At 43.1% G+C, this 23,293-nt stretch overlaps 2 protein-coding genes across 2 annotated transcripts in view; one reads left to right on the top strand and one right to left on the bottom strand.

Annotated features, from left to right (window-relative positions):
* Positions 1–542: 542 nt before the first annotated feature.
* mtmr9 (myotubularin related protein 9) lies at positions 543–12,503 on the bottom strand. The gene is made up of 11 exons (XM_069657727.1): positions 12,448–12,503; positions 11,858–12,047; positions 10,336–10,444; positions 10,125–10,250; positions 9,875–10,048; positions 9,574–9,791; positions 9,325–9,486; positions 9,091–9,232; positions 8,666–8,886; positions 8,155–8,306; positions 543–3,189 (listed from the first exon to the last, which is right to left on the bottom strand). The coding sequence occupies exons 2-11, from the start codon at positions 12,037–12,039 to the stop codon at positions 3,026–3,028; spliced, it is 1,650 nt and encodes a 549-aa protein (XP_069513828.1). The 5' UTR covers positions 12,040–12,047; positions 12,448–12,503; the 3' UTR covers positions 543–3,025.
* A 6,029-nt stretch (positions 12,504–18,532) lies between these two features.
* Positions 18,533–23,293, top strand: part of xkr6b (XK, Kell blood group complex subunit-related family, member 6b) — a 56,237-nt gene continuing 51,476 nt past the window's right edge. The window contains exon 1 of the mRNA XM_069657283.1: positions 18,533–19,396. Within this exon, the coding sequence (XP_069513384.1) occupies positions 18,834–19,396 (563 nt within the window). The 5' untranslated portion in view covers positions 18,533–18,833. The remainder of the gene's footprint in view (positions 19,397–23,293) is intronic.

The following is a 23,293-nucleotide window of genomic DNA, read 5'->3' on the forward strand; positions in this document are numbered from 1 at the left end:
TTCTGTGTGGGGTATACCCTTCATACGACACATAGTTATCTAGCCAATTTTTTATTAAAAAATATAATTTTGCATACCTTTAAAGTAATTATCTTAAGGATTTTCATGTTAATAAATGTCTGTTAAGTCACTATAATCGCCAAATGAGGTAACACAACAGTAATGTACTATGGCTGTACAAACAGAGAAAAGATGGATGACTACAGATACAACCAAAAAAAGAAGTGAAAATCCAAAGAAAAAGAAACAAACTCGACGCTCAGTTGAAGGCAAACAGTCTAAAAAGGAAAGCGACCGTCAGCGAGGAAAATCAAGATTTACAACCGGAGCCAACCGTGGACGTCACACATGCGACACTGTCTGGATATCTGGGACGTGTGCTCCCGCAGTTACCGTTGATTGCCATAGGTGCCGTCATAATGAGGTCGTCAATATGACAACTTTAAAGTTAATACTACAGGATTTATTATTGGCAAAGTTAGATGCTAAGATGCTAATTTGTAACCTTAATCTTTCTGTGAGAAGAAAAACTCAAGAGCATATTTTGTGCTATAATCTTTAATGGCTTTAAATCTTAAAAAAAACAAACGTAATCTTTTAAACAATAATATAACATTACAGACATCTGATCAGCAGTGATAACAGTAAGGCATTGCACAAAGCTGACGCGTACAACAGCAGCAGACACAAGCATCATTTGTCCACAGCGCTGATGAAGAGTTTTCCTGACTTGGACAAAGCAGTGATCATTAATGTAGAATATTATTGGATTCTTTACAGCTGTAAAAGTGTTTCATTCATGCACACAAACAATGGTAGGCAAAGTGACCTTTTGGCAAAAGGAAAATACATATATTTAGTGCGGCTATAATCAACAATCTCTTTATGAAGGAGTTTAATGTAGTGGCTGGAATCTGTTCAGTTTAGTGTGATTATTACGTCATTCTTGAAGCTAAAAAAGATCAAATGTTTAAAGATGAAACGAGCTGAGAAAATGCTGTTATATACAGTTTTTGTGGAAAGATGAGCTGTAATGTCAGAATGCCAAAATTAAAGAAAAGGTGACCTATTGAAGGAACGCCAAAAAATGTTTTAATGTGCGTCATTTTCATTGTCATTCTCTGTGTAAATATTAGCTTTTGGTCGCAGACGTTGGACACTGATGTCAACGTTCTGATGACACTGTCTGTGTCATTGAACCGACTTACGTGCAGGTTACTTTAGTTGGATGTACTGGCATGTTTTCATTTTAATACTAAGACTTATATTGTCTAAAATGGGAGCAACTGGTCAAAGTGTGTTTCTGATATTATATGTGCCTCTCGTACAAAGTGCATCAGTTTTGGATCTTACAGTGAGTTTGTTTGATAACGTACTTAAACACAACATTATTATAACTTTAATTAGCTGAATATAAATTGGTCTTTAAAGAAACATCTCACATTAATATAAGATTTGAACCCTTTAGGGCCTGTGTCCACTTACAGTGTTTTTTGGCCCTGGCAGCGCCTATGTCCTCAATTTCAGAGCGCGTCTTATCTACGTTTACTGTTGCTAAGAAAGCAGCACTTAAGCTTCTCTTGGTTGAGACGTTAAGTCCGTTCCAAATTGCTCGATATGCTTAATATTTGCTTTTATTCAAGGAAAGTCTACATAGAAAACATAAAAACAATGGAAAGGAATCGTGTCCTGGAAATTATATCCTTGCAAAAACGAGAGGATTAGCTTCTCCTCCGCCATTGTTGTTGACAAAGATGATAAGTACCCTTCTTGATTTTGATTGGTCTGTGAGGGAGAAGTGACACTGACACGCGCTGCATTGGTTTTCTATAGAAAACAGGCGTTAGTGGACACAGGCCCTTAAGCAGACAAACGACCCTCAGTAGCATTATTACTCTCTTTTCAGCATCATGCACTCTAACAAATTCTCTACTTCTTATTTATTAGTTTATATCATGATGTTATATAGACCAGACAAACTGGCCGGCTGATGAACATTTACATTATATAAGGTCGTGTTAAGTAAGTCTTCCTCACTGCTTCTTGCTGTGCTACAAACTGGAATGTCAAGTAATCATCCGAATCAGGATATTTCGGTCACATCCCTATTAAACCACCCGCCCCTCTTATTCTACAGCACTGTAGGCACTGACCCTACCTACGCTTGTTATGTCATCTCAACGTGCAGCGAAGACACATGCTGCCTTATAGCACCATATATGTTGCCATAGTTACTCTGCAGTGCTTCGAGCGGCGTATATATTCAGCAGGATGTGTGAGGAAAATGTGTGGTCGTTAATGAACATCGGAAAGAGTTGTATTCCTTCCTGAGCGAGATCAGTGCCTGAAGATGCACAGACATGTACAAACAGGAGGGAATCGACACACTCACTGTGTTTTTAATATACTGTATGAGTGTGTGTGTAAATGAGACATTTATGATGCGACTGTGAAAACACACAGCAACTAACAATTATTACTGTTTAATGTGATGATTAATTTACACGTTGACAACAAGCATATGTTGGTTTTTTTTGCATTACTGAATTGAATTATTAATTCACTGTCTTAATATATAGTTCCCAGTTACTTTTTATCATTGAGTTGTTTTGGGTCAGTGTTAGAGGACTGGTAGATGGCTTTTAGCAGCATTCAGAGGAATAGCTGGCTGTGTTTTATTTTTATTTTTTTACTTTCTGAAGCTTTCCCTCTCACGTCTTCTGAGTTTAAAAGACACAGTAACGTATAATTAAGAAGAAATAAGTCACGTTTCTTACTATTTTTATTCTCTTCATGCATGTATGTTGTAAGAAAGGGTGCAAAATGGACGAGAAGTTGATTTAAAATCTTGGCTATGGGTCGTTCATTTCATTTTTCATCTGTGCAGGGACTCACTACGTACTTAATTTAAATGATAACTGTTTGGATTATAAATCAAAGATAACTTAAACCTAAAGCCTCAAACCGGGCTGACATTGATCTGTTTTTAGATCACATTTCTCTACCTCTTTCTTCCTGTCTGTCTCTACGGCGTCTGCAGCAGAGGATCTTCAGTCTCCAGCTGGGCCAGCTGCCTGCGCAGGCTGTTTACTTTGTTCTGCAGTTCCTTGTTGTATTCGATTATATGAACCATTTCCTCGTAGGCCTCGTCGAAACACTTGGAGGAGCGGTTCCAGCGAAGGAAAACTCCTGTAACAAAGAATGACAGCATTGTTTGTGATCTAATTAGTAAAACGTATAACAAGGAAGTGGTTTCTCTTGGAGCCTGATGCAAAACAATGCCTTGTGCCAAAGTCAGCATGTTAAGAGGGTCAAAATCACAATGCTAACACAATGCTTTCATATAATAGATAAAGGAGAAATGTCAAATAAAGCCAAACATGCAGGAAAGAAACTGAGCAGACATGTGACTTTGACACCCTCCTGTCCTGCCCCTCTGAAGGTGGGTGGGGACTGATTGGAATGTCGGACACGATAAGAAGGTGACTTGTCGGGCTTAAGGAGGGAAGCGTGGCGTTACCAGGAAGTAATGTGCATCTTTGTCATATTAATATTTGTGTGCATCATTTGATTATACTTGAAAAAAGTAAATTAAAGGGAAAGTTCCTATAGATTAATGTTGGAATTCATTCAAAAACTTTCTTGACTGTTCTTTGTCTTTCAATCACAAAGTAAACACTAAACCGCACCCTAAGATTCCCATCACGAAAGGATTAAAGCCTCAAAACACAGCTTTCTATTTTAAGTATAAACTCATCTGTCTTCATTCCAAAGGACTCTGCAACTTTTGCCAAATTTGCAGGGCATGTGACCTCTGATAACTGATGCACATCATCAGGCCTCATTATCGTCAACATCCAGAATCACAGACCCGGACCTCCATGGGGGTCTCTGACGTGGGCCGAGGAGTGTGAGCGCACTCTGTGAAAGGGTTACATAAGCAGGATGTCTGCAGCTCCTCACGTGCTCCAGGGGTTTTCATACGTTCACATACAGAAAGAGGGAGGGGCTGTGAGCCTTTATGCAGGATGGGGGCCCCCCTCACACAGGGCTGGTTGAACTTAATGACCCCTCATTTGTCTGGACCCCATCCCCCCCTGCTACGTTTCTTTATGTACAGCGTCTGAATGCTTTGAGCTGATTCGACACTGCGAGTTCAAGCGCACATCCCCCCAGGAGCCACTCACCCAGAAATGAACAACATTTATCTTTTATTTTAAAGGTATAATAAGTAGGATTTTCCTAGAAATTAAAATGTAGACTTTTACAAAGTGTTGGTCAGTGTGTGTGCAGACCCTTGTGAGACCTTTCCCTCTGCATCTATTCTGTTGTTTTTCTTTGCATGGGACGTTTTCTGTTGTGGTTCCCTGAGCCAATCATAGGTGAGTGTGGGAGTGGTTCAAATTAGCAACCGGGCCCCATTCAGACCGGCGAACATGGAGAAAGAGCGATGCAGAGTTGGCCTTCTTTCTGTTGGACAGGTAGGTGCCTCAAAACGGGTAGGACAAGCTAACTGGCGGTGAGCATGCTAGCACAGAGGTAACTGTGATGCTGACAGTGTCAGGCGACAGGGTGGGCGTGTTCTCGCACGAGAGTGAGAGTGAGCTTCTGGTGATGAAGAGCCCAGGAGGAGGGGCCCACTTTGAATGTGTTGTTGACAAAAATGCAAGAAAAATCCTACTTATTACACCTTTAAACAATTTCCAAGTCAAAAAATGTGTTTTTATCACCATCATAAGCTCCTCAAAATATAGTAATTTAGAAAGCAAGTCAATTTGACTTATTTAACATGTTTGTTGCACCTAAATACATGAAATTCACTATTTGTTGGTCATTTTATCTCCAGCAGTGGATACTTATGAAACCATAAATCAAATTTAAAAAGTCATCGTTTAGTGGCAACTTGTTGAAACCCCTTCCACGGAAAGGGGTAGGAGATTAGCGTGTTGACACAGGTTTTGTGTTCCCATCAATGCCAAGCGATAATTACCCGGGTCTACTGCAGAGTCATTTGACCCGGGTCTGAATGCCGATTGTAACCTTTCCCACTAAGCAAAAAAAGCCTGGTGTTAGCGGGTGCTAGTGGGTTTTTTGACCGGTGGTAACGCAGCTTTAGCTAGCTTGAAATGTAGTAATTAGTAGTAGTAACGTTAACGTTAGTCAGTAGGGAGTTTGCATAAATGACGATGATGATTACAGCTGGCTCGCTTATCGCCGAAGTGGTTGCCATAGGTTACACATAATGATATGCATAGCGTCACCCCGTCCATTAACGGGATTGGCTCCTTAGGTTTGTGACGTCTCAAACCTGCCAATCTGAAAACGTGTTGTTCAGCCTGTCCTTGGCACACTGCAGTTTAAAAGCAGACAGGCCCAGCCATGGAGATGACTGCTTATACTGTCCCTGATGTGTCTTGTAGCACATGAGGAACACCACATGGAGATGTTTACAAGGTTAAACACTTGATGTTCACTGGAGGGGGGCTTTAAATCAGCTGATCGAGTTCTAAGCAGTGTCTGTCACACTCTGACATGACTTATCAAGTCCTTTCTTCATTCTTACTGATATTTTGTGGTGCACTATAAGCCTTATAATGAACTATACGAGATCCTTGCTCAAACTGACCCAGGGCTACGATAAGTGCGCACACTATAGGACGACTAACTGCTAACTAGTAGTAAATTGTCCCGGTCACGATCCTGCAGCAGGGGGCTCAGGTGACAGCGGGGAAACAGAACCTTCTGTGCAACCTATAATAAGACAAACACGTCAGCCAAAAACTTCCCGGAGATGCCTGAGAGGGAATGTTGAAAATGTGAAGGTGCTGAAAGCAAAATCAGAGGGAGAAAGTCACAGCCATGCAGGGCTGGGTCCCTTCCTGTGACATGGTTCCTGTGTTGATGTATAGAGGTGGATTACAGAGTTAAGAAGTGCTAGACTGGTTTACACAGACTCTTTATATTTTATATCACTAAATGTTATCAACAGAGGGAGGCTTCTCCTGAGGTCACAGTGTCATGTCGTAATAATAGGTCACGTTGTTGGACAAGAAGGACGTCAGGGCCTGACATGTTTATAACTATGTCTTAAAAGGTTTGCTGTTAATGTGACAAATTTCCCTTTCAATAAAATCTATACGTGTAATGTATGGTGCGTGCTCGCTTTATGTAGGTTACAGTGTTTACTATACAGGCTGACAGGGTCGCTCAGTTCAACAGTGCAGCAAGTGGTGAAATCAATGGAGCCCCCTTGTGGTGAGATTTTAAAGTGTCTGTATAAGAAAGATGTAATTACAGACGAGACAAGAAATTAACTGCAGCATACAATAACATTGCCAACAACTGTTGCCAGTCGGCATTACTGGTTCAGACGGGTTTCAGGCCTGTCTTTAGTTAGTGCATAAACCAGACGTGAAAATAACTGCTGGGTTATATCAGAAGCTTTCTGGGTCAAGATGGCAGTCGGTGGTGGAGCCGGCTTCCAGGCTTCCTTTGCACAAATTCACCATGTCAACCAGCAGAAGTTGCAGTGTATATATAGTAGTAGTTAAACCGATAATGACTTACATGTTCCTCTAAATGACATTTTTTTTCATGGAAAGAAGACAAAAGCTAAACTTTCATGGCTTGGCAGGAAACTTGGAAAAAGCTCATCTGCCACAGAGCAACATTGAGTAATTGTTTAAGGCATCTCTAACCCTCTAATTAGTTCATGCCTATTAAAAAAAGCTCCACTTTGTAACCTGCAGACTGATTTTTGAACACCCTTAAGGGCTAATTCTGGTATTTTACAACCTGGCGCCTGCATGCTGCCTAGTAACAGGCTGCATCTGCTGCTTCCCAGTTTCTCTACGGTTTGGCAGCTGCTGGCTGCGTCAATCTACGGACCAAACCAGAAACTTCTTGTGCCTAAGAGTCAGTTAGATGCTTACAGAAAAAAATGTGAAAGAGGTCAGGTTTAAAAAATACCGAATTACTAGGGCTGTGACGGTCACCGCATGACCGCAATAGAGACAGAACAAAACATCACAAAACACAAAGTATAATAGTCATCCAAGATGACAAACAGGCAGCGGTGCAGAAGAAAAACATTAACAAAGTGCACTACTGCAGGGTTCTTTATGTTTCACCAATGTAAATGTAACTGTAGCTGGGATTATCCAATCAGTGGAACCATGGAGTGTGAACGACCTACACTTCTACTGCATGTACGTCATATGAAAACCCATGTCCTTCAAAATAAAAGCGCAGACCCACCAGTTGAGAACCACGGGCATAGGCAATAGTTTTTTTGTTGAAGTTAAAATACACCAGATCCATATTTGTCAAACAAACCGTAGGGGAATAGAGACAGGCCTGAGGGGTCATGTCACCAAACTGCCTCTCCTTTAATCTCACTAGATCACCATGGCAACTTACACTGCAAAGCTAACCTGCGTCAGTGTCAGCAGATCATCCATACAGTACAACAACGATGAGGATGCAGCATCTCAGGACACTGGATTACATTTTTATGCTCGGTCCTAATTTCCTGCCAAGTCTGTTTCACACGGCTGGTTTTGCAGCTAAAACACATACGATAAGACTGATTAGTCTGTAGGTATTTATCACAGATTAAATCAATAAATACATTTGAATTTAAGTTATTTCCTCAGATCTTTCCATAAAGTGAAAGTATCTGACCTAACTGCAGTCTCTGACTATACTACTGAAATCATGGCAGCAGCGTTGTGCTGGGGCACAGTTAACTGCCAAACCGCAAGGCTGCGTTAGTGTTTCATCACCGTTACAAAAATTCAGTATGTCACATCTTACTGTACATGTTGCTGCTAGTTTTACACCTCTGTGTGTATTTTCACTTAGAGATCTGCTCATCAGCTCATTTATTATCTGTGGTATGATGTGATTAATGAGATCAGGGTTAAACATTTATAGTCCAGGGGCCAGTTAAGTTTTCTTCTGTTTATTCTATTTTTTTATATGTATGTTATTAGTTATGTGTGTATTATTTAATGCATCCAGCAAAAAACAAGATATGAAGTATCAAGTTTCTTGCAGGGTGATAAAAACCTGATGGACTCTCACACGCAGGCCCTTTCCCGCACCAACTGTATATAATCCCAGTCTCTGCGTGTCTTTTGTTCTGTGTCTTACCTTCCCACAGCAGCAGGCTCTGAGGAGCAACAGAGGGCCAGATCACAAGACTGTTGGCCTCGTAGAGCGGGTTGGTCAGACGCTCCAGCTCTTGGGGCCGATTCACCCACGACCAGAGGGAGACAGTCTTCTCAGGCAGAGACAGTTTGGTTCTTTGGAAAGGGACAGTAGAAGTACGATGACACATCTCTTTATGTTGTCATTGATGTTCATGTTTTTTCTCCTTCTTCTTGATAAAAACAAACATTAGGATTGACTTTGAGAAAGTCCCCTAATCCACAACTGTTTTAGTAAAGCTGCTTAGCAGCCAGTGATTAGGAATGTGAAGGACGAGGCTCCGTATGCAGCAGCCACCAACGACCTAAAAGTGTCATTCAACTTTCATAACAGATATTGTAAGGCAGCCAAATGTGATTACCGAAGTTTATGTAGGTGTACAGACATTTTGTAATACAGACAAAAGAAACAATAACTCAAACTAAGCTGGTAGACCAACCCTCGCCACAATTACCTTTCTGCTGTACTGTTGCCCAAGAAGGTGCCAAACTGAGAAGCGTAGGCGTGTTCGAACAGCAGCACCAAGAAGCTCTCGCTGAATTCAAAGGAGCAGGGAAACTGGCGAAGGATCTGCCACACGCAGTCCAAGAAGAGCAGGAAGACTGGAGCCTCTTGGCGAGGCTTGCTGTTGGAGTAGGCCGACTGGGCGCAGCGCTGCAGGAACGGGTGACCCGCCTGGGATACATGATCAAAGAGGCCACTTTAATGACGTTTATGAGTGTCAGATAATGCGCTATTGTTCCTTGTATAAAATTACCAAACTGTATACAAAGGTGTGTTAAATTTCAACCTTTTAAAATGAGATTCGTGCATAACTGTCAGAAACTAGAGATAAAAATAAAAAGACTTGGCTGCACTTCAAAGGTCAGAGAAGCTAACCTGGAGCCACTCTCGCTCCACCAGGCCCTGGAATCCTCTGATGGTCCTGCAGGCTGGATCAAGGATGATCTGAGCCAAGGAGGTCACCTGCAGGGTGGAATCTGTGCCCTCTGTGCCGTGCACGAGCACAGACGCTCCCTCCCTGAGACAAACACACAGGATTACACAAGAGTGTTGCCTAGTATGAACTGGTGCACTATATACAGTAAAAACAATGACACTTTGCCCTTGTACCTGTCGATGCACTGGGCAGCCAGGCAGGCTGTGGTGAGGATCTCCTTCACATGAGTCTGCCAGTTTGACGCCTCTAGCTTGCTTAACCAGCGATCCATACTGTGCGACTGATCGTTACACGCCTCCACCAGCTTTATCAGGCTCTCCTGGAGGATGTTCGACCTGGGAATGACAGAGTTTTACAGTTTTTAAGAGTAAACAATACATATATTACACAAAGACTGAAAAAAATTAAAAACAAGGCCTCACCTCTCGATTGCCTTGTGGATCCTCCTCCACTGCGGGTAATTCGCCTCCGTCTCAAATCCGCCGCCTCGTGCTTTAGCCTGCTGAGCAACATTGATGGTGCGTGTGTCGATGATGTAGCCCCGTTTGCCCGGCCGCAGGGTGGCGTTTATCAGCTTCTCGTCTTCCTTACACCGTCGCCCGTTGGTGCCGCTGAGAGGCTGCCCTGCTCGCATCATCACCTAAAAGAGCAATGGATTAGAATAAAATAACACATACAAACTCTGCTACGTTATGATATAAACTCCATCTCCCAGGTGCTCACCATGCCGTTCTTTTTGTGGTAGTAGCTCAGCACTGGAAAACGGCCACTGTGACGGAAGGTAGCTACTTTCCTCAGCGTCTCGTCGTCAACATCTTTGGGGACGGCCACCAGAGGGGGGTATGACGGACACACACTGAAGTCCTTGTTGACCACACTCAATCTCCACTCATCTGTCTGGTAAAAGAGATGGTGACAGGTTAAACGAGGGACGTTTTGAATGAGAAGTTTTTGTCACGGATCGTGTATTTACCATGGATTCTAGATCCTTAAAGACATCCTCTGGAAGAAATGAGTTCCAGCCATCTTCTATGACTTCAAACATGGGTCGGTAGAAGAACGGGTACATCAGGGAGAGCAAGTCGAGCGTGGATAAGGCCTAGAGTGGAATAAATATGTCAATACATGTAGATTATTATTTGAAATTATAATCAAAACAACCTTTCAATCACTTTCTTTTTTACCTCAATAGAGCTGGCAATGTTGAGGCACTCCTCCATGCCGGGGATGTCGAGCTGGATCACCCTCAGGTCTTTGCATTTCACTATGATGCTTCCCAGAGAGCCCACAAATCTGACATAAAAGGTAGAATGTCATGAGAAAGAAAGAAAGGTTTGCATTGTTTGTCTTGCTGTGGCCTTTCTGGGCTTGTTCTCCTCATGTTGGGTTTGCATGCTTATACTTTTTTTCCCCCAAACCAAAAGACACACATGTTTGCTATTAGAAAGAGTTCTGCTTGTGTTCTACCAAATCACAGGCCTCAGAGCTTGAGCTGATCCCTAAGTGGCTGCCATTAATAGTTATGATGGATAGAAAGAATACTGAGAGCAGATATTCACATTGAATCTAATTTGACTGACAGCTTTATTAACAACAAGTCGACTTGCCCGTCAGAACACTCGTAAGTTTTTTTTCTTCCCAGATTTTTGATGTCGCCACAGTTGCTTCCTCTGCTTACGGTCCCCACCCTTCTCAACCACAAAAATTTCAATTCACAGCCTCTGGGATAAACTGTTGCGACAGCTCACAGGCAGACTCGAACTTCCTGCCAGAGGTTTCAGATCCTTTTTCCACTGTTAAAAGTGTCAGAGTACAACTGAAGACAGCGGTGAAATGCACATATCTTGCACATTAAACTCTAACCACAATCTAACACAACTTTAATTTCACTGTGTTTGAATGAGTGAAAAGGATTTCACCGATGACATGTTCTGCTGCCTGGCCTCTTTTTGAAAAAAAAGGTTGTATAATAGGGTGGGGCAGTGTCAATCATAATGGCATATGACACAGATAATAAGCTCTGCCTTGTGGTTTTCTCAGCCAATTATTTAAGCTGTCATCACAAAACCGGTAAAGTAGGAAAGCAGACTAAACTTATGAAACACGGATTTCCTTTGCTGTTTGTTTGGGAGGCTGAAATAAAACGGCATTATGATAGTGGGGTAAAAATATGCACACTATTATTGATTTCAATGCATCTATTAATGTGGAGTGCAAATAAGTGCACCATTATAATTATCGTCGCCATTTTTATAATGGTGTGCAAAAAAGCCAGCATTATTGATTACTCTCGCAGCAGGAGTAACACTGTATGACATCAATATCTACAGTTATACCCAATCTAGAATGGACAGATTTAAAATGTATTAACCTGTACATGATCCTCTGATGCCACCCTCAGGAATGCAAGAATAACAGCAGGTGAGCTGGCTTATAGGCCCGCTGACGTTTAATAAACTGCTACATTACAAGTGAATGTGAGCAGCATCGACACTTTTTTGCTGTGACTGTGTGGGAATCTGATGTTTGCACCACACAAATGAAAAACAAAGACGTTAAAAGGTGAGTCACAGGAGAAACACAACGTTCATTCTCAGTGAGTGTCGGTGATCTGTGATGGAAGATTACATCGTCAATCAGCCCAGTGACATGGCCTGAAAAACAATCAAGTAAAAGGGTGTCAAATCTGCATAAGAAGTGTGTTACCTCTTCTCTATAGAGTCAATGTTTGAGTGTAGCAGCCACAGCTCCTCTGTGTTGTCCTGTCTGGAGGAGAGAATCAGGTGATGCCCAGTCAAACACAGGGTCCCCTCCACAGTGGGCATAAAAGGCCGATGTAAGACAACCCCGTCCACCCTGGGTGTTTTTATCAGCTCTGCAAACTCCATGACCTGACCTGAGGAAAAGATAGCAGACAGCCCATATGCAAGGGAGAGAAATTATGAGGGTGTGAATATTTTTTAACACATATAGCCAACGTTATTGGTTAGCTAACGTTGCCACTGCCATGACAGACTACCTGAAGCCCTGCTGTACTACTTTTGAAAAACCGTAAAGGGGTTAAGTCGATGCAAAGTGACATTAAACCATTAAATGCTGCCAAAGTCTGTCAGCTAGCTTAAGTTAGCTTCATTCAGGAAATGAAGTGGCTAACGTTTGCTAGCTAACTACTCGTGACAAGCTGTAAAAAGTATCCGTCGTGTTCGTATTCATGTCAAAACGTTAACACTAACTATACAGTAAACACAAAACAGCAAAATTTACATTGATGCTTAAATGATTCATCGCATAATTACCTGATTATTTTCCCGTTCAATTTACTGTTGGGCGAGACGGGTACGTTCACAAAAACAAGCCGACTGGAAACAACGGAATGATGAATTTGACTCCGGACACTTTTTAATCAGAAAAAAAAACACTAAAAATTCTCAAAAGTCTTCTTTCTAAAAAGTACGCTGAGCTTTCTAACGATTTTCAATATTAAAGTTTAATTTAAATGCACCAGAAGAGTTTAAAACGTGATTAAAACATGTAACCCGAATAAGAGAGAGGGATAAAAAGACAGAAAGAAGATGGAAACCAAACATAAATAAATCAAAAATGTAAAAAGGCCAAACTTGAACTGAATAAAATAAATAATTACACACAAAAAAGACCCGAGTAACATATTAGTAAGATTGCACAGGTATTCACACATGTAACAATATCAAAAATGGACACTAGGTGGCGACATTGAAAGACTTTTGAGAGACTTGACGCATCAAGACTGAACTGCATGAACCCATAAATCAATAACAACTTCATTTAAGATGCCTAGGGATATACTTTGCATGATCATGAGAAATAAATGATTGCGATGGCCAGGTGTGAGTTGTTTTTTAATAACAAACCATAGATTATAAAAGGGAGTAAATAGGCCCCATACTCGAACGCAGACTCTTCAGACAGACTAGGTGGTTTATAAGCTCTTGGTTGGTCAGTCAGGTTGCCAAAGGTGGATAAGGTTTAATACAACCTGCACTCAGGCAAATCTGGTAATTGGAACGACTGGAATCTAAAAGGAAAACCAGTAAATTGGCATCTATAGTGTGTATACAGTATGACTGGACTAACAACCAATTACAGACCAACACGAGGGGGGAAAAAAAGAAGAAATCCCAGGGGAGGGATTTCAAAGAGGGAACCATCCCTTGTTGGATGGCTGAGGATGGAATATGAGCCATATGGAAAAAAGGCAATTAGAGTAAAATGACAAAGAGTTTTAATGGCTTGAATGGCTCCAGTGAAATGAGTCCTACGAAGCAAGTCCAGAGTCAGTTCCTCACTTTAGACAGTGCCAGGTCTGTGTAAAGAGGTCAGGGGATGGAAAAGCTTGGAGGATGTGTAGTTTGATGTTGTGGAAAAACTAAAGCAGGCAAAACAAGAGAAGGGAGCAGCACAGAATCCTGTTGCAAATTGAAAAGCCTTAATTAAGAGAGTACGCTTTCTTATAGCAGCTGCAAGTTTAGTTGAAAAAAAAAGAGGATAAACTCCTGTAGCCTGAGGTTTTTTACTTCATAGGGTTGCGAGTAGGCCTGCCTGCTGAGATATGACAGCACATGAAGGAACACACCCCGGCCTTAAATGGGAGACTTGCTAAAGAGGTGAACACTTTTGGAAAGAAGAAGAAGAAGGAAGAGAAGAGGAGCGGGCCTGTTTGCTTTTGACACGTCTTTGTCCGTACAGTGTGTGTGATGTATAGCAAATCAGCGCAGTATTTGCTTCACTTGCAGCCTGTCTCTGGGCTTCACAATAAATGGTTGACTCCAGCCAACATCACACAGCGGAGAAGGCGTATGCACATATTCCCGGGCTCAATTGAATGTGAGACCCAGCGTTGCTTTACAAACCAAATATCCGCTCTTCCTCTGAGGAAAAGATGCTTGGCTGTGGTGGTTTTTTTTCGTTAAAGAAGATTATAAGCTGATAAAAAAATGCTTTCAAGGCAGATACTCACTTCCCAGCCTCACACAGGACACAACGGAGTAACCTGAGCTCTATGTTTTATTTAACAGGATGCTTAGACGAATGTGTGGGTGCAGAGAGGATTTACTTTAACATCAGTAATAAAATGTTGACTTTTATGGCAGCGGGTGAATGTTTAAAGAGAAAACGCTTAAATAAACACACTTTTTTGCTCACTCTGCTTTGGAAGAATCCACGAAAAACATGAATAAACTTGTCAAACACAAAATGATCCATTTAAAGTGAGTAATTAGTTGTTAGTCAGCTGTTATCACCGAGTGCTGTCTTGCATCAGATTTTGACATTTGTTGACGAGTCTGGAGCGTTTTTTGGAACATCCACCGGCTAATTTTAAGCCTCGACAGTTTGCACCGACACCTACACCATTACTCAACCGGGCCGTTCATTCATCTCTGGTAAAGACAATGTCTCATCCAACCTTCAGTTCTGTGTGTGTTGTTGGCATTTGTTCTGCTGTGTGATGTTGTTTGGCTATTTCGGGCAGGTCCAGTGAATCAGAGAGTCTGTCACGTTGGATAATGAAGACTTGAACGTGGGTGCAGAGTCTGATAAGATTTGTTGTTAAGGCTCTGTGATAAACTTCACTTAAAGGGCCAGTTCCCTGATTTTCAACCTCAGTCCTATCATGCTATCATGGGGAGCTAATGCTATTATGGTATAAAACGCAATTTCACTGTGCCTTTGGAGGACACTATACGCTTCTCCAATAAGACATATATATATAATGTTATCATGTTGGATGTCCAGACTAAACGTGGGTGAAGTTTCAAAGTTTTTTCTCCACGCTGCACTTTGTGACATCACAGCAGGCTTCGGAGAGCTGGCCAATCAGAAGAAAGCGGACTTGTAGGGGCGGGGTTTCTTTAAGGGACAGAGCTGACTGAGTCGTTTCAGGCAGAGGCTGTATGAGGGCCTGCACAGAGTTTTTTAACTGTAAATCATGCTAAGCTACTCCACAGGTAACAAAGAGTGAAACATGAAGCTTGAAATTAGCATAATACCTCCCCTTTAACACTGTCAATTGTTCTACTGCATCTGAAAGTTCAGACTTTATCTTTTATTTTGGTAAATTTAACCCATTTACAGTCTAATACAGCTCCAGTCCTCAGCTAAAAGAAGGAAAAAGGAAACAGTGAAACATGCAAAAGCTCCTGAAGGATTCATCCCTAATTACATTCCCTACATTATTTAGCATCAGAAGCACATGCTACATGTGTGCAGCTGTATAAACCGTGTAAGCCTGAGCGAAACTGAATGCTTCGCTATTTGCTTTCATCAATTTTTCATACGTTCTGAGAGCTGGTTGCTTTTCATTTTTCCTGCCTTTTCTCTATTCCATAAGCAGACACACGGGCCCCAAACTGAGACATTACATGAAACATAATCAGAAAGAATCAAAGCAGGATTTGCACGTAAACGCCTCAGACTTTCAGAGTAAAATCAAAGACTAGGGGTTAAATCTGCTGCCTTAATTCTTTGCCAAATGATACTAACAATTAATTAATAATGACAGGATAAGTATCCTTAGAATGTGTCTTTCGCTTTACCTGATGCACGTCTATAAACCGGGGCACCCAGATAAGATCTGACATGAGCGCTAACCTGATGACTGCTATTTAGCACAGCGTCCCCGCCCCTCTTTGAAATGCCGCCACAGTTTAGCTACGCTGAAAATCTTCAGCTTCTCAAACCTCAAGTGGCTTCTTTGTTGCTCTTCAGTCAGTTTCTCTTCTGCCTTGTGTTAAAATCTGCGTGAACATGAAAGTCAGCACATTAAACTGATACTGCAGCAGGTTTTTAACGCTGCCGTATACAGTATGTTGCATTATAGTGTTGTGATGTGTCTACATGTTGCATAAACACCTTGTAAGCCACAACAACAGGACAACTCACACACACACTGACCTGTGGTTTGCCTCCTCTTATACTGATTCACACCTTTAGAGTACAATGGAATAAAAACAATAGCCTTTCCCACAATGCATCATTGATTTGCTCCACCTGCACCTCCCTCACAGGATGCAGGATTTACATCTGAAGTACAGCTAGCTACAAAGCATCCATGCTCCCTCTTTCTGCAGGTTGTGTGTGAGATTTCCATGTGTCACACACACACACACGCACACACGCACACACGCACACACGCACACACGCACACACGCACACACACACACACACACACACACACACACACACACACACACACACACACTGATTTGCTTAGCCCACGCCCACCTTACCGGCCTTTATCCTGATCTCTTCCTCAAGAGGCCTTGTGGTTTTTCTCGCTATTCCCACCTTGTTTTCTTTTTTAAACCTGCTATTTTTACACCCACTCTCCCTGTCACTCACACACTCATGTTCGGCCTGTGATTTGTTTTCTGGTTTGTTTAAAATGCCTGTTTGTTTCCTTGTAAAGCTGGACGTCTGCCTTCAAACCTCAGTGAACATTAGATCTACATGTGCATGAATAGTTTGCAGCTTAAGACACGCTGTGGAGAGGCTAACGGCCCTGAGGAAGAAAGTTAAGATGTTAAGATGTTTTTTATCTCAGACCTTAAGAACTGAATATTTCCTGCTTCGTTTCATGCTGCATCACAGAGTGCTCTCCTCTCCCACTGCACCATTCTCTAGAGGCAACAGTCCAACATGACAAGAGCTGGTCTTAATAGAAGAGTAAAAACACACGATGCTGGAACATATGGTCATTTCTGTGATTGCTTTCATACATATTAAACTCTTGCTAAATCTTTATGTGACCTAGATTTATCACAATCGTGGTCAAATGAAGTACACAAGGAGTGTTTGTATGCATAGTAAGGTATGTTATAATGACTGGGAGGAAACATCTGGGTGTAAAACCAATCAGAAATAGAGTAAATTACTCTACCCTGCAAACATGCCGTGCTTTTTCCTCTCTGACACTTTGCTCCAATGTGAACTATTCTAGTTGCAGGACAAGCAGAGATGACTACAATGATATTATAAGGCCTGAGCTCCTGTTTGAGCTTCATTGTGCAGGATGATGGAGGACTGTTCACCGCTGTTCATCTGCTGAAGGAGAAAGTTTTACCTTAAATCTCACATTTGAAATAGTATTGCATAGGTTTAATGTATAAATCACACATGTAACACAGTGTGTGTGTGTGTGTGTGTGTGTGAACATAACTCAAGTTTAAAAGAAATATAAATGATGTTTGTAAGCTTGTTAGAGCTTGTAATATTAAAAAATTGTTAGTTGTTTCTTTAAATAGGTTTATAAATGCACTTTTTATTTCTTGTACCTTTTCAGAAAAAAAAAAATCTTCCTCAGTTTGTTTCTGTTTGCGTGTTAATAAGCGGCCTGTCTGTCTGCCTGTCTGTCTGCCTCGAGGTCATTTAAGTCTGTGTTTAAGTTTCAGGATAGGAAGTTAAAAAAAGAGAGAGTGACTTGTGACTCTTTCAGCCCTATTTCAAGCACTGGACAGCTCCCATCAAATCCTGCGTCCCGAGCTGGCGCGCGCAGCAGGCAGCGGGGGCTGAGGCGGACATGATCCAATCAGCGTCACGCTGGATGTGACCCCGCGTGGCAGCTCAGCGGGCTCAGTCTAATCACAGGGCTGTGGAGCTCGGTCTCACCAGATCTTTGCTCGCACATGTATCCGGAGGGGGGAAAACGTCACTTTTGAGGAAAGACTTAACCCTTTGTCTGCTGCTGGGGAAATATGCTGCAGAAAGGCGGGAAAACCATACATGTCTCTTAGCAACCGCTGTAGAGATCTATAGATTCCCTTATAGATACATTATGTCTTTCCCCCGAGGGAATGGCTGCTCTTCTGGCAAATATTAGATGATAGTAGATAGACATAAGATTTTAAAAAAGATATTTCACAACAAGTAAACTAAATAAACCCAGCGAGGATAATTTCATAATCTAAGGAGAGGGAAGCTTAAGCCCAGTTTTGGCCGCTTTAACCCCTTCAAAGAGCAATAAAAGTCGTTGCTGGATGCTGTCAGTTCTTCCTCCTAAAAATTGTGAACCCTCACTGTGTCTCTGTGACTGATTCAATCGCTCAAACATCAGGACTTCCTTTGGTGCTGGTGAGGCATGTTGCATTACATCATGCAGTCCTCTCCTGCATATTTGGGGGCTTCAAACGAGACACTAGATGGCAACCACGTTGAGAGGGAGAGACGGTGCGAGTGTGCGCGCGTGTGTGTCTGTGTATGTGTGTGTGAAAGAAAAGAGAAAGGGAGGAGGGGGGATGAATTACGTCGGCGTGGGACAGTGGAGGGACGCTCTGCTCTTGGCACTGAGCTTGCAGCTGGAGGAGAGCTGCAGAGAGGGGAAACAACCGAGCAGCGGGGGAGGAGATTTATGCACAGGTAGAAATTGCTCGACCACAGTTGGATGCACGAGTTGTGAATTAAACTGATTGAACTTGTAGATTAGATTATTGTAACCAGGTGGGATTAGATCTGCAGTGGGGAGAAAGAAAGGGAAAATGTGCTGCGTCCGCGGCGCCACTCGTGCGCTTTCTGGGGACACAGTGAGCGACGGCCACGCGCTAACACCCCGCTTTTAGATGGCTCCAACATTTGGGGTGCAAAACAGGTGTCAGGGAAGTGTCGTCACGAACCCCGGAAGCCGGAGGAGGTGGGAACATCAGAGGGAAAGATGGCAGCGAAATCCGATGGTCGCGGGGTCGTCACCGGTTTCGCCCAGCTGCACAACCTGGACGAGGTGGTGGGGACGGGAGAGGACGACACAAGGAATGGCAGCTCGTTCCACATCTGCCATTGCTGCAACACCTCGTCGTGCTACTGGGGCTGCCGGAGCGCGTGCCTGCATTACCTCCGGGGGAAGGGGAAGGGGAGAGATGCGGCGCGGCCACCGCAGGAGCAGCGCCTCTGGCTGGACTGCCTGTGGATCATCCTCGCGCTGCTGGTGTTTTTCTGGGACGTGGGCACCGATCTGTGGCTGGCCGTCGACTATTACCACAAGCAGGACTTCCTGTGGTCGGGCCTGACCCTGTTCTTCGTGCTGGTGCCCTCGGTGCTGGTCCAGATCCTGAGCTTCAGGTGGTTTGTGCAGGATTACACAGGGGGCGGACTGGGCTCCGTGGAGGGGCTGAGCAGTCGGAGAGCCACAGCCAGTCTGCAGAGAGACAGGTGCTGCCGTCTGTCTGTCTGGGTCTGGCAGACCATCATTCACATCTTTCAGATGGGACAAGTGTGGCGGTAAGACAAACTTCAAGTTTCCCTTTAAAAGAATCAGATAAAGCCCCAAAGCGCAGCGCTCCAGCTCCTCTCACTCTCTCCATCCACTCCCTTTCACCTCTCTGACTGTCACCTGGTATAACCCGCTGTGTGTACATGACTAGGGTGAGAATCAACACCGTGGTGATGCCATTACGCACTCACACTCTCCTCTATTTGCATTTTCAATACATCAAGTTACATTTGAATCTTTTTTTTGCAACAGTCTTCATCCTCTCAGGCAAACATGTCCACTACTAACCGCTCTGAAACTGCACCACTGTGAGTATTTCGCCACAGTGCGCCATTGCGCCGGTGTGGGGAGGGAAGAGGGCTATTTGTTCAAAGACGGACAGGTAGTAGCCGAAATGTGTGTATGTCTGTGTGTGTGTGTGTGAGAGAGAGAGAGTGTGTGTGTCTGAGTGTGAGTCTGGCGCGCCGTTCACACCACAGTGCATCACACACCGTCGCCTCGATTCACCCCTCTCTCCCTCCCCGCATCAAAAGCTCCAAATCTGCAACTGGAGGCCAGACGAGCATCTGTTTTCACGGCTCACAAAACTACATCTTCCCCCCACAGACATGATGTCATCGATTCCTCTGCGACGCTCCACGTCTTTGGTCCCCTAATCCACGTTTTTTTTTTTTTTTTTTGCACAAATTGGTGCGTCTGGAGAAACGCGGGGGTACTGGAGGTGTACGTGTCTCTGCGCGTAATCTGTGACATGTAGCGGCTTCAGTAGTAGTAAAATGTGACACTGGTGCGCGCACATCTACTCCATCTAGGCTGTTCAGGGTAAGCTTGAGAGCAGCGAGTTGTTTTTGGTGCAGACAGACGCAGTGGCTGGCATTTAATGGAAAAAAGTAACGCATGACGGCTGCTCTGAGAGGACTGCCGGCGGCTGGGAAAATGTAAAACAGCACACAGAGACTCGGTTTAAAGGGTCAAATCATTTCATCCGGACGTCTGTTGTGTTTTTGTGCATCACATACTGAACCTGGACATTTGATTGGTCACAGTTTTGTGTCTGACAGCTGCCTTTGCTCCTCATCAGACGAATTAATGGTTGTGCCATGGTGCTGTTGTAATCTACAGCAGGAGAACGTTTGTGCTACAGGCTGAATTACTCACGTGCTGAGACCGAGAGTAAAATCTGAGCTGAATCACATCACACTGACCTTTTGGAGGAAAATATTGCCACAAGCCTTAAATTTAGTCTGAAGTACGCCTTCACTCTTATGTTCAAGTTTAATGCTGCTGCTGTGTCCCCGGCAGTGAAGGGTTTTCCCCACACTGAAACACTCTGCATTCTCCTCCTCAGACTCAGTTTGAGCTGCACCTGAAGGCTCCTATATTGATTAGCTGCAGATGAATTGGCTCAGGTTTATTTACTCCAATAGTGTTGTTCGATTGATTATTTTGCTCATATGTGCAGCGGGGAGGAGATATGAAGAGGGGCTGTTGCAGAATGAAAATCACTGCTTGTGTTTGTGGTGTTAAACATCTGGAGATGCCTGTGTCAGTTTCTGGTGGCGTCACTGGAAAGGATGTACCAGGATGTGTGGAGTCACATGACATGTAGGATTACAAGCACATGAGATGTTTGGTCAGGATTCACACTATTCTTGTGTGTGATGATGTCCACCATTGTGGAAGTAAAAAAATATGTGTACCTTGTGTGGATGATTCTCTACGTTGAGTCAACAGGGTGTTTTGGAGGGTCCAAACAAATTAGCTAAATATAACATCAGTGTAATTTTACATTTTGCTATCTGGCAGAGACAAAAAGACAGACACCTCTCATGTGTCTGCAGAAGCCTTAATATGGAGCTTAAACTAGTATAGCTTAGCTTAGCTTAGCTAAGCACAACGACAGGAAAGAGGTTGAAGCTGCTTCACTGGCTCTGTCCAAAAGCTACTAGCACGTCAAAAACAAAATAATTAACATGCTTTATGTTTTTTAATTTTTGCTTTTGAATTTTGGATTATGTGAGTATTCAATACTGGAGGTTTTCTAGTGGCCTGGCAGCAGCTGCAATGATGCCTGACAATAAACCCTTAAAAGGCCCTTTTGTACTTTTAAAGTGGTAATCTTGAGGATCTCAGTTTCGTTCCCTTTGGCGGCAGCTATGGCAATAAACGGTAATTGCCGGAGCACACTTCCCAGATATCCAGACAGAGTTGCATGTGTGACGTCTGCAGTTGTCTCCCTTTGTTACGGTTGTAACTCTTGATTTTCCTCGCTGACGGTCGCTTTCCTTTTTCAGACTGTTTGCCTTCATCTGAGCGTCAAATGTGTTTCTTTTTCTTTGGATTTTCACTTATTGTTGAAGTTGTATCTGTAGTCATCGATCTTTTCTTTGTTTGTTCAGCCATAGTAGATTACTGTTTACTCACAACACTTGCAGAGAGCGGAAAAGCAGCCGCTTAGCTCCGCCTACCCTCTCTGGCAGACCAACCACTGCTGGGTGATGGAAAACGCGTCACTAACTGGGTGCTGTTTGAGATTATTTCCTTGAAAGTCGCCACAGACACCCAGCCCATAATAATACTATATACTGCAAATGCAAAGGCTTTCATCAGTGGGCCATAGACCATTGTGTTACCTCATTCAGCGATAGATAGAGACTTAACAGACATATTTACAAAAAATCTTCAAGATTATTACTTTAAAAACAGATATAACATGTTTATTAGTTAGCTTCAGAGGTGCTTGTAGGTAGATTTTGCTACATTTAGACAGAGCCCGACTAGCTTAACTCTCTGCTAGCTGTATTGAGTAGACTGAAAACTATCAAGATAATAAGCATATTTCACAATGTATCAGACTAGAAACTCAACGAAAGAGTAGGTTATGTCTTTAATTATTCTCATTCAGGCCCTTGGATCAGTGTGTTTTTTGTACCAGCTTTAGTCTCCATCCCCAGCTTCAGGTTTACAGCTCCAGCAGTAAAAACAAACCGCAGATGAACCAAACCAAGCTCAATGTAACAAAAGGAAGAAAGAAGTGACTTGAGATGTGCCCAGGAGGAACTGAAGTGAACACAATGTGTTGGTGTGTGTGTTGTGACAGCACAAAACCCGGGAGCGAGGGATCTTTGTCAGGCCACTGTCTCCCTTCGGACATGATCCGCCTGCCTGCTGCTGGTTTTCGGGGGTCAAGGGTCAAAAGCTGCTCTTGTCAGCTTAGTGAGAGTTCACAACCTCAGACCCACAGGACTAACACTTGATATGGAGATTATTGGCCACCCTGAGAGGCCAAACTGCCAAAGGTAGCATATGTTATCATTTGACATTGTATTATGTTTAAAACAGGCTCTGCTTATTTTAGGTTTCAGTTCTCTGATATGTTGCGTCTAATAATATATATCGTATTTTGTCATCTGATTATTTCCTGTGACTGCCTTTCAAAGCAGCCATTCATAATGAGATGCCACAGTATCAGTTTGTGAAATGTTTTGCCTTCATTAATGTGAGAAAACAAGATGAAGAGCTGACAGGAGTCAAAAACGTCGCCTCATCATGTCTCATTACTCAATCCCATTTTCAGCTCCGCTTTCAATTAGCTGCTTTCCCTCCGAGCACCTGAGGACCGAGCCGATGACAGACTCTCCGAGCGTGTTTTTGCAGTTATCCCCTCGTTAATTGTTGACTGAACGGCTGAGGATTCCTCTCGCATCTGTAATCCCACCGTGTCACCGGCTCTCCACGGCTCTCTCATGTCGCCCTCCCTGTGAACGTGTCCCCCTAAGCTTTAGAGATTCAGCTCACATATGCTCCGGCACACAGTGGATCTCGCAGACACAGGGGTCTCCTGGCGGTACGATGGACAGCTTAATCAGTGTAAGCCCAAATTAGCGTCTGACTGAGAAAGAGCT

The sequence above is a fragment of the Semicossyphus pulcher genome, unplaced genomic scaffold (genome assembly GCF_022749685.1).
Source record: "Semicossyphus pulcher isolate SPU_LCO1_2020_fin unplaced genomic scaffold, fSemPul1.0.p SCAF_11, whole genome shotgun sequence".
Classification (NCBI taxonomy): Eukaryota; Metazoa; Chordata; class Actinopteri; order Labriformes; family Labridae; genus Semicossyphus; species Semicossyphus pulcher.

Excerpts from the sequence above, each read along its gene's own strand:
- mtmr9 (XM_069657727.1), bottom strand. The coding sequence starts at position 12,039 with ATGGAGTTTGCAGAGCTGATAAAAACACCCAGGGTGGACGGGGTTGTC. Across the intron at positions 10,251-10,335 it reads ACATTGCCAGCTCTATTGAG|GCCTTATCCACGCTCGACTT; the intron begins GTAAAAAAGAAA and ends ATTCCACTCTAG. Across the intron at positions 9,792-9,874 it reads ACCACAAAAAGAACGGCATG|GTGATGATGCGAGCAGGGCA; the intron begins GTGAGCACCTGG and ends TTGCTCTTTTAG.